The sequence below is a fragment of the Nuphar pumila genome, chromosome 16, assembly GCF_984573655.1.
Source record: "Nuphar pumila chromosome 16, dmNupPumi1.hap1.1, whole genome shotgun sequence".
Classification (NCBI taxonomy): Eukaryota; Viridiplantae; Streptophyta; class Magnoliopsida; order Nymphaeales; family Nymphaeaceae; genus Nuphar; species Nuphar pumila.
The window spans coordinates 73285670-73300733 of record NC_143264.1 but is presented as its reverse complement, the minus strand read 5'-3'; the positions used below and the strand labels follow the sequence as shown (position 1 = coordinate 73300733).

The 15064-nt window shown below is 38.6% G+C and overlaps 1 protein-coding gene across 4 annotated transcripts; it reads right to left on the bottom strand.

Annotated features, from left to right (window-relative positions):
• Window positions 1-1979: 1979 nt before the first annotated feature.
• Window positions 1980-12418, bottom strand: LOC149813568 (ubiquitin carboxyl-terminal hydrolase 21-like). Of its 4 annotated transcripts, none has more exons than XM_089991885.1 (11): window positions 11964-12418; window positions 11671-11862; window positions 11415-11569; window positions 6711-6811; window positions 6492-6606; window positions 6022-6132; window positions 5002-5177; window positions 4440-4778; window positions 4032-4154; window positions 2508-2820; window positions 1980-2417 (listed from the first exon to the last, which is right to left on the bottom strand). In XM_089991885.1, the coding sequence occupies exons 5-11, from the start codon at window positions 6592-6594 to the stop codon at window positions 2008-2010; spliced, it is 1575 nt and encodes a 524-aa protein (XP_089848011.1). In that variant the 5' UTR covers window positions 6595-6606; window positions 6711-6811; window positions 11415-11569; window positions 11671-11862; window positions 11964-12418; the 3' UTR covers window positions 1980-2007. The 4 variants fall into 4 exon arrangements, with proteins under 4 accessions (XP_089848011.1, XP_089848010.1, XP_089848008.1 ...); XM_089991884.1 differs by having other exon boundaries at window positions 11415-11526; XM_089991882.1 differs by lacking the exons at window positions 11415-11569; window positions 11671-11862; window positions 11964-12418 and having other exon boundaries at window positions 6711-9507.
• Window positions 12419-15064: the final 2646 nt, after the last annotated feature.

Genomic DNA, 15064 nt, shown 5'->3' with positions numbered 1-15064 from the left:
CTCCACTGCTGAATTACCATCCATCTCAACATTTCTCGAGATGGACTCCACACCCATCTAGATAAATGCCAAGATGGATGGCTGTCAAGTAAGTTGTTGCATTCCCACCATGCAGTGACACTGCATATAATCCCAACACTTTCATTTATTGATACTCAGTTTTACTTTTTCTTCCTCATTCATTTTTTATTTTTTAATATACATACTGGTACATTTTTACTTTAGCAAGTTTACGTCCCTATACAATAATTTTAAGAAGCTTAAGCCTCACTCAAATGCAGAGTAAAAAACACATGGTACCGAAGCCTCAAGTCCCCAACTATAGCCTTTCAAAAGCATGCTAAAAGCTCACTGTATGCTTTCTCTATAGGCTAAAAAAAGGTACACTCGAGGTTGTAAAAAGCATTGAAGCAAGACAAAATGTTACAACCTCAATAACGCAAGGTGTAGGTATCAAGGGGTTGAAGTGCAGGTATCACAACAATGAGTAGCACAAGATACAAAAACATGAAACTATATAATAAAATAAATAAACAAGTAAATAATTATGTATTTTACTAACAATAACCAGTGAGAACATATATTTTTTCATCTAAAAAAGGATTACATTCATACACACAAAAAGTACATTCAAACACATATGCATATTAAAGATTAAGAACTAAATGATTCAACTTGTTTTTAAAGTAAGATTAAAAACAAAACTAACATAACATATAAATTTGCATTATGAGTTTTGATTCAACTTTAAATTTATAAGTAAATTGAAAATATGCATAGCTCATGTTGAGCTTTCAAATATTGAGAGAAAAAAATCACACATGAAGTAGATGAACATGTGATGGATTGGGTTATAGTGTTTTGTATTTCACTTGTATATATATATATATTTATTTAATCAAGCTATTCTAATATTAAAGAAATGTACTTAATAAATTTGCAATTATTATTTGGAATGCAATGCCTTGTAGGCCAAACAATACAAAAAAAAGCTCAACCTGATAACCATCTACAACTTTCATAAAAAACAAGGGACGTAACATCCATTCATACTTCAAATTGAAATGGCAAGATATGCAACACGAGAAGAAACCCCCCAACTCAGACCTTTTAATGAACAATGAAAAAGGTTTGAACCAAACAACTCGGAACTAGGGTTCATTTGATTAAACTCACAAAATTTTGAGAATCAATATATATATATATATAGAGAGAGAGAAACCCATACCAAGTGACAAGAAAAGAAAGACTAAACTTTTAAAAAAATAAAAAAGCATGTCCTTAATGCACACACTTGCCCACGTGAAACATCACCTTTTTACATGAATACCTTTTTAGTATATGAGGTGTGGGCTCCTCCTCAATGCACATGCCTCAAGCAAGGCGTGCACGCCTCATAAACAGCAACACCTCAATGTTGCGCCTAGAGGCATGAAGGCTCACCTCTCACATGAGGTGTACACTTCACCCCCTCGAAACTTAGGTACTTAACAACATTGGGTGCGCTAACATCACAGTTGAAGCAACATGCAAGTTTACTGGCAATGTGTAACCAGATAAATATGATCAGCGTGGTTTGTTTGGTAACTATCAAGCCATGGATTGTGCTTTTCTGATGTAAAAATGTAATTTTTTAGTAATTTAATTTTTGCCACTTTTTTAACCCCTTTAAAAACCTAATTACTTGTCATAAACAGCATCCTTAACATTTTACATTTGATCTACAAAAATTATAAATTTTCTAAAAAAACAGTGATTTTTAATCAATTCCTTACCTTCAATAGTAGCCAATATTTACCACTTAGTAAAAGACGAGCTATATTGGTACAAGGAGTAGCATATTGCTAGCAAGGATCTGTGTGTGTGTGTGTGCACGTGCGAGAGTGTGCGTATGATGCACATTGGGTTACAATGCCTACATTTATTATCTTGAGATGCATTTTCATACAACAGAATTGAACATAGTTCTCTGAACAGATAATAATAAAATGACATAATACCAATACTCTAGCATTCAAAATCAATATCCAAGTGCGAGGCACCAGCAGCACAGGCACGCTGTAAAGCCTGTGGACTGATGCTCTGATAAGAGACGACGCTGCTGCTGCTGGATCTCGCACTCTCACTCCTTGAGTGTCTCCTGGGAGATGGCACTGAAGGTGAAGTTAGTTTTGATAGTCTGGCTCTCTTTAATTTCCTGTCCTGAGAGCAGTCACTGAGAGATCCATTTGCAGGGCTCATGCAGGCCATTAAACTTGATCTCCGCGAGCATGGCATTCTGTTAATCAATCTCTTCAAGCTGTCTGTTTTACGTTGCTCCTCTAGCGATGGTGGAGTTTTGATGGAAGGCTTCTTTGGAGGGTTGAGATTCTCAACCTCAAGATCAGATCCTGGCCGTATTATCTCGAAGATTTCTTCTGTATGTAATTTGCGAGATAGAATTAGTTCCCTGTAATAGAAGCAAAAGCATCAAAAGCAATTAAGCATATGCTTGGACTCTCGTTTACCAGGCTCGTCATCGAGATAGTTGGACTCGAAAGCTGGCATGGGAGTTGAAGGACACGCATCCATGGCTTCTGGGGTCTCTTCAACCTCACTGCCAGAACCACTTGTAGAACAGTTTGAAAGCGGCAGGCAGACTGCATCAGTGTCATCCAGTACTGACTGAGGAGATGTACTGAAGCTGTTCATATCAGATTGTTTCTTCTGCATTTCCATTTTCACTTCTATTGAGCTGGAAAACCATGGTGAGTCCTGCCGCTTGTAGAACAAAATGTATGCCTCTTGAGTGAGAGCTGAGGTTTTACTGGCTGTGTCTACCTGTAACAAGTAGTTGATTAACAAAACGAAAGGAAATGCATAGCAATTGAAAACTTATATGCAATTTCTCAATAGCAAATCTTCTTATAATCAGGAGAGTATTCAGCAAAGTTACCAGAAGCTTTTTAGATAGGTGGGAAGCCTCGCTTCGGAAGCACGATACTCCTCGCTTCCAAAACTTGATGAGAACCTAGATTCCCTCAAGCTTCTCCTATGCTTTCCACACACTTCATTTATTCATCTTATATGTTATCTTACTCAACTTTTCATGTTTTTTATGTGTTTTCTCTCACTCTTCTCACTTCCATGTGCTTTCTCTAAATTGGTAATCATCATTTTTAGATTTTGTTAAAAATTTAATTCTTACACTAAAAAAAATCATGAAATTTAGTATTAGTCACTTTTATTTTAGTTTTTATTTGTGTTTCATTATGAATTCACATTCAATTATTATATTTCTTTTTTTTTATTCCTTGCTTCCCGCTTCCTATACATTTTAAAATGCATCGCTTCTCGCTTCCCATATTGTTTCCCGCTTCCGCTTCCTAGTCTGGCAACCTTGGTATTCAGTACTGTTCAGTTTTGCCTGTAGAGTCATGAATTGAAAGAATTAACATTGTAGTTCCTTGTATATTTTTCTGTTGTCATCTAAATTCACCACCACTACCTCTTTTCAGCAATAGCATCTGGTTTTTTCTCTCTCTCTCTCTCTCTGACCTATGATCACCCCGAACCCACCTTCACTCATTCATGGTTTTGCACCTCCATACCTGAAGGTTGTGATTCTAAACCAGATACCTCACTTAAGATTAAATTTCTAAATGGAGTGTCAGACATATTTAAAATGAAAAACCTATTATTTGAAGAAAAGTATTGAATGATGGTATTATGTCAGTATGCTTTGTGATTGCATAACAATTTTCAGTCAATTGATTAAAAGACTGTTGGTCTAAATGATTCAAGTCTTCCTTGATTCCAATTTTAGATGCAGTTTAGTTGGTTGATTTTGACACTTTCTCACAAATTATTCAAATTTTGAAATGTTAAACATGATATCAGAATGAACTCTTTATGGATATCAGACAGATGGGTTTTCCAACAATCACGATACATGTTTGTGAAGCAACATTAAAAGCAATTGACACTGACTAGCTGAGATAGAATGAAGCCTTATAAACGTTCTCATGTATGATGATGTTGAGTAGACATACCAGTGAATCATCTAGCAGGTGCCAAGAATCTGGGGAGGAACGGAAGAAACTGAAATAATGCCCATAGCATGAAGTGCCTCCAGTATGTACAACAATTGCATACAGATCATACTTGCAATTATCCTATAACCAAGGGGGCAGAAAAAGTTAAACTCACTACTTATGAAAGTTAGCATAAGGAAACTAAGAGGGTGGAATGCTTGAACAAATACAACTAATTAACTGAATGCAAAACCTAGGATAAAGTTTCAACTTTCAAAAAAGCTGCAAAAATTTAATCAAGCAGATCTGTGTTGAGTACCCAAAACTACAAAACTTTGCTATTTGACTGCCAATAAGAACAAGCACACACTACAGCACCAACAAAATTCATGAACTGAAGAAACTTAAAACTGGAAAAAGACCTACATTTCCATCATCTCGGCTGCTAAGAAAGGGTTGTAAGTCAAGCTCCAAAGGATATTCCACGAAGTTGCCAATCTTTTCGACTTCAGATCCATTATTTCTGAAGCGTTTGAGATGGAACGCAACAACATTAGGTACACGATCCAAAGTAAGCTGCTTTTCTACAGCTACTTCCCACTTACAACTATCACAGGTGAATTTTAGATCGGGATCATCTATCAGTTCAACCTTTGTGAATGATGACAGAGCATCAATGAGAGAACCGGCATTGTCAATCTCTAAGCTTATATCTAACAGAGGCTCAAAAGTATCTGAGCAGTGACCACAGTTGCAGCACCTAATCTGAGAAAAACGATCAAGAATAACAAAGACACAGTGAATCAGGTGTATAAGAGGCAATAGTGCATAAACTACCCAAAAGACAACCATGCCAATGCATCAAAGGCCACCCAACAAGATGCCACTTTCAACAATATGAACGATAATATCCTTCATATATTTAAAGGAAGGAATCAGTAATCAAACCATGCCTTTCTATTATTCAAAGCTGATTTGTTGATCTAACCTGGCTTCGGAGACGGCCTCCAAAGATCTGTTTGACAAAACTATCTTCATCTTGCAACAATGTTGTATTATCTGCCACCTTAGGATGCAGCGAGGACATGTGAAGACCGTCTAGCAGCCAGTGCAGAAATTCGTGTGCATCTCCTTGCTCATATCTATTGAATGCTGAGGATACATCTAAAAATTGAATGGAAGAAGTTTTAGATTGGCAGGCAAAGTGTGTTTCATTAACTTTCAAGTTCATAGAAACAGAATTATGGTCCTCAAAGCGCAGATTGATAATATTCATGTATCTTGTTAAACATTGAGCCATTGAAACAAATTAGTACAAACGAATCATGTAGACTTCAGCTTTATATAGAATGAGATGAATAAACATTTTGAGACTACATATTTGGTAATGAAAATCATTGGGTGATGGGTGACCAAAAAATCCTTTTACCGTACACAATAAAAGAATGCCAGTTACTAGTCACAAATAACAACAACAACAACAATAATAACAATTTTTTCGATAGAGAGAGCTGGGATTAGGCAAGCCCCTACCAGTTATACAACCATATACCATTGGGATTCTAACTTGCAACGTCCCAACACAAGGTGACGTGCACTAAATGCTCTTGCCAGACAAGCGGAGCCCCCGTTGGTATAATAATAATAATAATTGTGAAAACATAAAGATATGTAAAGAAAAACTTCACGAGTCACATACTGCGGTTTCAAACTAAAAGACGCAAGAAATAGTTTGAGACAAGGATCCGCACATAATAGTTTGAAAACAGAAGACGATAAATATGAAACTAAATGAGTCAGAATCAACAGAACCATAGTTACTCTAAATCATCAAGCTTGTAAAAGGGAGGGAGGGAGGGCGGGGGCGAAGGGGCATAATAAAGAATCTAATCCGTTGAATAAAAACAGCAATCAACGCCTACATAAGATTCGAAAGCCACAAAATTTCTCAAATTGCAACAAAATCAAGCACCCTTCAAAAAGAGACCCTAAGAAAAATGCTTCCTACCACAGAGGTTCTCCACCAGATATCTCGGCAAAACGATCCCCCCAGAAGATGATAGAGCCCGCTCAACATGATCATATACAGCACAAAGAACGCAAAAATCCTCTTTTTTGCCTGTAACACCACAAGTACAAGCAAATCACAAGACAAACAATTTTATTCAACCAAAATTTAAGAAAAATCTCAAGAAATTGGCAACAAATCAAAACATAGGACAGAAAACATAAAGCAAAATCACGCCTTCAAAAATCTTCTCCCCTTAATTCGCACCAAAAAGAAGCTTAAACGGACCAAAATTCTGAAAACGGCAGCACGAATTGCTTGAAACGCATTCTTACGTCACCAAAGAGAAAAGAAATTTTCAGATTTTCAAAGAGGAAGCAAAAAACAAAAGAATTAAGATTTTTTAACAAGAGATCCTACATCAATCCTATTGAAAACGACAAAATAAGAAGAAGAATAAGAGATCTTACATCGGGATCTGTGACCGGAGGATCGGAGGGACTTGACGAGGGGGACGGTGTGGGTGACGCACTGCAGCACGGCGTTCAGGAAGCAGGTGTTACCAAGATTCATCAAACCCGCTCCCTAACAGTAAAAACGAGAAGACGAGGTGAGAGAGAGAGAGTTAAGGAACAAAACCATCGAAGTAAAATCTACCCAATTCAAAGTGAGGCAAGAAAGAAACTCACCACAGGAGGAGAAGCAACAACAACAACGCTATCATCGCAAAAGGACGGAGGAGGAGAAGAAGACCTGGCGGAGTCCACCTGGCCCTCCGTCAGCTGTGAGTCTTCGGCCATTGACGACGGAGATTGATGGTGAGAGAGATAGAGAGAGATGGGAAAAAACTATTTTTGGAGGGAGGGAGTTTCCCTCTCTTTTTAAATATTTGTTTTTTAGCTTTTGTGTTTGAAGAGGGAGGGAAAGCATTTTCCCTCCACTTTCCAAAAACCAAAAGAGGACAAATTAGGGATCCAAACGGGTCGGATCTTGCCCGATCAAACCACGACCAATCCGATAGTATTTGGATCTACATCTACTGAAGACATGTCAACGGGTGGGATTCGGGTCTGATCTAGGCATCACAGAATCCAACTTAATCAGATCTGACCTAATCAGATTCAGATGAAAAAAGATAAAACCGAATCCGAATCCAACTAGTCTAAAACTCGATATTTATACTTAATCAGATCTGGATTTGGATTTCAATGAAAACGTAATACCAAATCTGAATCCAATTATTAATCAGATTTGGATTTGGCTGCCAAATCCGCAGAGCCGTACCTGTGTTTTATGGGGCCTGAGGCCGAGGGAAAAAATGGCCCCCCTATTAATAGTAGGAGTTTGGGGGGCAGCGCCTCCGAATTTTTTTTAAAGAATCAAAATAACAATAAAATTTGCATTCACATTAAATAAATATAATATTTCAAATGTTTATATTATATTAAATAAAAATATATAAAATATTTATATAAAATACCTAAACAATACTCATTGGCCTTAAAAATGGGCCCCTAAATTTTTTTTGGGCCCTGAGGCCCAAGCTTCATTGGCCTCTTTACAGGTCCGGCTCTGCAAATCCGACTAATTGGATTCGGGTTTGGGTTGGATATTGGGTTGTGTCTGACCCGTTGGCATCCCTCTGAAATACATGTTGATTAGTTGATGAGGCAAGAATCAATGGATCGTGATTCCTACTAGTGGTGGATGGACTCAGGTCTGGTTCTCACCTTTTGAAGTCTGTAAACCAGACCCAGCTGGACTCTAGATGGGATTGAGATCTGGGAATTTTGCTCATAAAAAATATTAATGGTAGAAGACAGAATTTGCTAGTGGATCGGGTTGGGTTGGACCAATGATCTGAAATATAAAATTATATTCTCGAATGTGGTTCTTGAAGCAAGATATGGATGTGTGATGCGATCGGACTTGGGTTAATCCAATCAGTCCCTTTCGTGCTTGGAATCACATCTAGATCAAAATTTTCTGTTGAATTTGTATTTGGATTTGGATGAAATGCAATCCATTTGCATTACCATATAGGAATTTGGATTCAGAGTCAACCATCTTTCGCTCGATCTTGTTTAGAACCAAATCTGAAGCTGATTTGATTCTTAGCATTTGAATTTTAATTTTGATGGATATTATCCTGCCATATCCAAACCATTTACAGCTCTTAGTTTTACCTGATCAAGCGTGGGGCTACCAATGAATCAAGATTGCGTTGGATACCTGACTGGGCCTGAATCCAAACATGAGGGTATGCGTACAAAAAGTGATAACCCAAATATTATTTGGGTTGGCCTGACCTGAACCCAAGTAATGTGTGGGTTTGGGTTTGGGTTTGAGCTACATTGTTTGTCGGATATCTTATCCAACCCAAAAATTATATGGGTTGGGTATGAGTTTCTTTTTCTTGACCAATAGGACCCGACCCAAAACATATCGACTAGTGATATTTGGCTGGGTTTGGGAGATGCTTGACCCACTGGCTGCTTGATTCAAATGGGCCAGGCTCTTACCATGCATACCTGTATCAGATATGATCCAGACTAAGCCAAGTTTAATATGATCCAGGCTGGGTACCGAATTCTCGAAGTCAGATTTGGGTCCAGATCCACCTGGATTCATTCCAAGCCGGACCCATTGACTGTGGTAAACATTTAAAAGTATGTGACGGTCAAGCCAAAGCATTAATGGAATTAAGAAAATTTGTGGGAAAGGCGCAGTAGGTCACATTACAGGTGGCAACAGAAGAAGGAGCAGCCTTCTTCTCGGACCCAATTCGAGAGATCGGATCAGGTATCCATTTTCAATATCGACCGTCCATCTTGGTCGATCACCGTCTGGATACAAAATCCACTGTTCAAAAGAATTTGCGTGATTTGGGGCTCAGTGCAAAACACTTGAAAACCGTTTTTTCCAATGGTTGGCACCTGGAAATTCCATGAGTATGAAATCAGCCGTCCATCCCAACACGGTCTTGTGTCACTGACAATGTCCATGGTGATCTATGGACAAGATGGGTTCAGGCCAGACTGTCAGATTGATCTCAAAATGAACAACATCTGAACCAGTACCCATGAGATGCCCATCGCTTGGATGGGCCACAATTATTTTCCCCTCATGTCTTTTGTGCTTCCCAATGGACAGCATTAGAATGTTATAAAAATGAATGACTTGTGATTTCTAGGCCCGGACGCACTATGTTGGGTCCGATACTGATGTGATTAAAAAATATATATAATCACAATAAATCAACAAAAAAACAAATAACCACAAGATAACAGGATTTCATGTGGTTAGACAAATCTACTTACATTTACAATTTATAAGATTCGAAAAAATCAACCATCCAATTTTTTTGTAAATTTTTTAAGCTCCAAATATCATTTTTTCATCGAAAACACATGATCCTTGTAAATCTACCATGTTCAACACATTTGTAGAATAAAAACTGTGAAAAAAATAACGATAAAACAGAAAAAACCATTAAACGTGCATCATTATGCATATTTTATTAACCACTTACCCATTTCTCTTTATTAATATAATCAATCATTAATACAAGAGAGAATAAATAAAACTCATAAGCGTATACAATGGTCATTCAAAAAAAAGTCAATGTATAATTTTCTTTAGCTCTTTCAATTTTTTCTCATAATACCCAATATAATCTCAAAACAACAAATAATAACTGTTCAAGAGAGCAAAATCACAATCTTTCTCTCTTACATCACTATCCAAAAGAGATACCCTCCCTTGATTATAAAAAGAGTTCAAAAAAGACTTCTTTATATACCAAGGTAGCCCAATAAAAATTCATTAAAGTCACAATTAGGGGTGGCAATTTCTGACACAACCCGCCAACCCGCCTCTTAGGCGGGTTCGGGTTGGGCTTAAGCCAACCCGTTTAATAAACTGGTCGACCGTAACCCGTTTATTAAACAGGTCGGGTTCGGGTTGGGGGTATGCCAACCCGGCTGACCCGTTTAATAAACGGGTTAGGCGGGTGGGTCAACCCGCCAACCCGACCCGACAACCCGTCTGCCCGACCCGTCTGCCTGACCCACCAACCCGACCCGTCAACCCGACCCGCCAACCTGCCTACCTGCCAACCCGATCCATCAACCCGCCAACCTGACCCGCGAACCTGAAAACCCGTTTACCCGACCCAACCCATTTATTAAATGGGTTGGCGGGTCGTGTCGGGTTACCCGTTTATTAAACGGGTCGGGTTCGTGTTTGCCACAGCCGACCCGTTTAATAAACGGGTCGGGTTCGGGTTGAGGTATGCTGACATGCCAACCCGACCCGATTGCCACCCCTAGTCACAATCAACACGGTTCACAATGAGTGTTATTATATGGGTGTCGTTCATTACCAGATAAACGGCATCAAAGGCATCCTTGATGGTAATCTGACCCTTTCTCTATATGCATATGCATGTCTGCCCCATATGCCCCCCTAAGGCTTCTGAAAAGTTTAGAATCTGGCTTAATTTGAAATCGTGAAACTATATGCATATGGGATTTAATGAGAAACTGGCTTGCCGAATATTATAATAAACTTACTTCACCCAATATGGAAGTAAACATTTTGGATATCATGTATTTTTCATGCTACGAGAATCACACTTATTTTTTAATTTATGCTTTTATCATACTAGTAGAACGGCCCGTACAAATGACGGGCACTACCAAGAATATGTGCGTGCATATAGTAATGTTATATTTGATTTTTAAACTTTAAATTTATTTTTTGTTTTGTAAAAATTAATTAAAATTGTTTTTTATTCTTAATAAAATGTTTTACCTATTTTGCTAAAAAATGCAAGATATATAAAAAAAAAATTATAAAATTTTGGCTAACAATATTTAACAAAAGAGAACCGGTTGTCATTATGATCCGAGATAGGTGCGTTGTCATCAAACCTAATGCATTTGCAGCCTTGCAGGCAACATGAGCAGGTGGCTCAAGAAAAGTTGAGGCCCTAGAGTAAGCCTCCGAATGAGGTTCTAAATTTTCTTTGATTGTACATAAAAATTTGTCATTGTTTTTTTTCATATATCTCCTCACTTAAACTAAAAATGAGATTTTGGGTATACAAAAAATAATGAAATATTTAAGCCTAATTCATCAAAACTATTTTGGGCTAAATCCTAAGCCAAAAAACATACTTTCTAATGTCGAAATCAATCAATCAAACAAAATCGGTTGCTAATGAAACTTCATTTATCGAAAATTTAAGATTGAATCAATCCTTAAATTTGAATAATAATTTGAGCAAAAAAAAAAAAACTCTTAAGGCCTTGCAATTTTATAATAACCATTGCATACAAACACAACATCATATTAAAAACAGAAATGAGGCATCAAAGTTAGAGGCAAACCTGCTTAGCTGCTGATGCATCCCACAAAACTGTTCAAGCATTAATGCGTGTAATTGGGTCATTGTCCTCATCTACGAACATCAGCTCAGAAGCAGTCCCATCCTATTTATCCCTGAGAATGACAGAGTTTCCAAGACCAATAGCCAAATCGTTTACTGCTGCTTCAATAAAGCATATTCAAACAGTAGTCATCCTGAAGCTCCGGTGCATCGAGAGTTCTCTTATTTAAAAGTGTTATTGAACCACAAGGACACACCTGAGGGATAAATCTTCGAGGCTTGGTGGTTCCGGAGCCGTGCGGAGATGAACTATCATGACACACTTCCTGGAGAACATTCTTCATAAGTTAAGAAGGTTTGCTTCTGAAAGCAAGGATCCTGGTTCGGGTCTTCAGGCATATCTTTGCAAGGCATTTATGACAGTGGCAGAGCCAGGGGTGGGCGGTCGCCTATCCCAAAATTAGAAACCGAAAAAAAAAATTCGAACAAGTGTCAGGTATAATATCAGTAATAGTTTTTTGCACATTATCTAGTAATTTTGTTACTTTACCTTATATTTTTACATACATTAGCTTAAAAGAGTCTCTGATTAGCCCATAAATGAATTGATTCGGACCTAAATTCGCACGGGTCTGGACTGTAGTCCGACCTGTATGCAGCCTTAGACTCTCTCTCTTTCGCTCTCTCTATATGTCTCTCTTCCTCTGCCACCAAGGCCGAAATAGAACAGGAGAAGACGACCATCTCTTTCTCTGAAACCGATGGCCTGCACCATCAATTTTCGGTGTCTAGATGAAGGGCTGGGAGACCAGAACAGCAACAAGCCAAAGAGATCGGCTGCCAACGACGGTGGTCAGCCCCTCGCCATGGAGATCGATGACCACCCATCTTTGAAGAGGGCAGCCCTCCCTTCTGCCGAGGACCCGGACAGACCCACCTTCGGCAAGCCCACTTACGATGGAGTTATCGCCGGGAACTTCTGGCATTGTCCCTGGGACCCAAAGTCTGCCCACCCAACCAAAAAACTTCTGGCTCAGCCACTGATTTATGATATGTTTTTTTGGGTTTTTTGAAGACAGTGTTTCTGATGATTTCTCTCTTTGAAATCCAAAATTTGGAGGGCCCTCCAAAATAAAAGGCTTCAGACGGTGGCCACAAATCTGCTCTCCTTGAAATTCAATCCAAAATAAAAGGCCCTAAACGGTGCCCTCAAATCTCAAAGAGGCCACCCGGCCCTGAACATGGGCCATCACAACAACCAACAAAAACAGGTGTCATTACAATAGTGACTAATGGTTGTACGCTAACCTGGAAGCGACGTAAAACCATTTCAAATTGATAGATAATGCACCTAATGTATTTTAGGCAGCATGGGTCACAATACACCAACCTCAAGGCAATTCAAAAATATCTCTCTGATGTAATAACATATACCAAGAAAACTACATTTATCCAAAAATCATAAAAGAGCCGTGGTCTAAAACAAATTTCGGAGGTTACCTTTCTTGCCAACAACCAACAATTAAGAGTGTCAATGGGTAGAACCACGCTAAAATGGGTGGGTCCAATCCCACTAAGCGATTTAGGTATCGGATCCGGATTTGGTTCCAACTGAATTTTTCATAAGAAAACCATAACCAGATTCGATAAGAATTACATCAACCAGACCCAATCCATAACCGATAAAATTATAATTTTTAAGCTTTTTACATTGAAAAATGTAGATCTTAACAAGAATTTGGGTCACAATCGAGTTTGGTATAACATTTCATAAACCGTACCTGGCCAATTTAATAATCAAGCCTTATGGGTCTGACCTGAATAGTTAACCGGGCCCCTTCTTTCACTACAAGAATTCCGCGGATTAGCGACGGACATTATCCATCGCTAAAATTGTTAGCGACGGATTGGCGATGGATAGCGTCCATCGCAATTCTCTGGTCGCTAATTAGCGATAGAAAAGATCTATCGCTACTTCTGTCGCTAAATTACGAGGGATTTGCGAATGCCACAATTCGTCGCTAAATAACGATTGATTTTATTTTTGCGACAGATATAAATTCATCGCTAATCCATCGCTAAAATTTACCGACAGATAATATCTATTGCTAAATTGCATTGCTATTTTATGCCTGATTTTTTGCTGAATTTTGACGAATACATATCCATCGCTAATCCGTTGCAAAATTTAAAAACATGAACTCTAGGCTGGAATTTCAGTTGTGATGAAATTCTTAATTTTCAGAATCAACCCTCTCAAACTCGCAACACAATGTATATTACACTTTTGAAAGTTGTTTCCCGTAAAATTGTTATTTCAATAGTTACTCCCTGAAAATTCAAGTTAGCAGAACAATAAACAAGCTAGTTACAAAACTGAACTTGAATTAGCATATCAAAGTGAACTACAACAGCACAATCAAACTAAATCTGCTGAAGAGTGACAGCAATAGGTAGGTCTTCTGCCGATACCACAAGTCCGGAAGTTGAACACCCAATGCATCTCAACACTAGGAAGCATTACAGAACTTGTGGGTGTCCACTGTCTATATAGCCAAAGAATGAGAAATATACATACATATATCCCAAAAAAAATCTTTTAGGCGGCGCTGCCCCCCACGACCCCTCGCTTGCTGACCATGCAGCGGGACTCGCACCGTCGAGAGCCCCCGAACCCCCCTTTCTACAAGAACAAAAACTCTGAATCAGGCTCCACAACTGATCACTTGCTAATCTTCTCTCATGGAAATGGCCACAAAAACCAATGCAATATCCATAAACTTTTACAGACTTGATTGCTTCACCATGTAGGTTCCTATGTTTAGTAAACGCCTTTATCCCGTCCAAAACAGAATGAAGATAGCACCTTCACTTTGCTCTTAAACCTGATAAAGACTCATCATCAATTGTTTCAGTCCCGTGCGAGGGATAAATTCTCTTCCTCTTGTTATGCTCCATTGGTAATAGAAGTTGGGTCAAAGAGAGGTGGGAACTTGGATAGATCCACTGCTTTTCTTGGTACAAAATTTGATGTAGTGACAAGGCTACTATTTACGCTTGTCTTTGACCTCTTCCGACTCTTCCCCTTTGGCTGGCCAGTGTCCAAGTTTTTTTCCAAAATCTTCATCATAATCCAATGGAATATCCATCTTTGTGGCTTGAACATTCCTGGAAACTTTCTGAGAATTGTGCTGCCTTGAAGGTGTTTGCTTGTCAGAATTTGCTTTCCTATGCAAAGTTTATCGCAGAGATAGAAAGGATCAGAAAATTAAGAGTTCTGACATACGAAAAAAATCAAAGATCCAGAAACAAGTAAAAGAATATAGCATATAGATTCATTGCACATTATTGCAGGGTGCCTTTCCATTCTCCAGGTCTGGTGCTTGGTCACCACCCGCGTCCTCACCACTAAGGTTTGTGAAATCTTCTAACGAGGCATCTCCTTCAAGATCAAGATGAATGCCCTTTGTTACCCATTTTTTCTTTTGCCTTTCCCTTGTCTGCAAAGAGAAGATAAAATACATTGACACATCACCCTTCCCACATAGGATTTTCCCTTTGCATCCTTGCTCGCATCAGGAAACCATGGTGTTCTTAGACTTAAATAATGGGATTGCAGCACTTTCATATCTGGTTACTGGTCCAAATCAA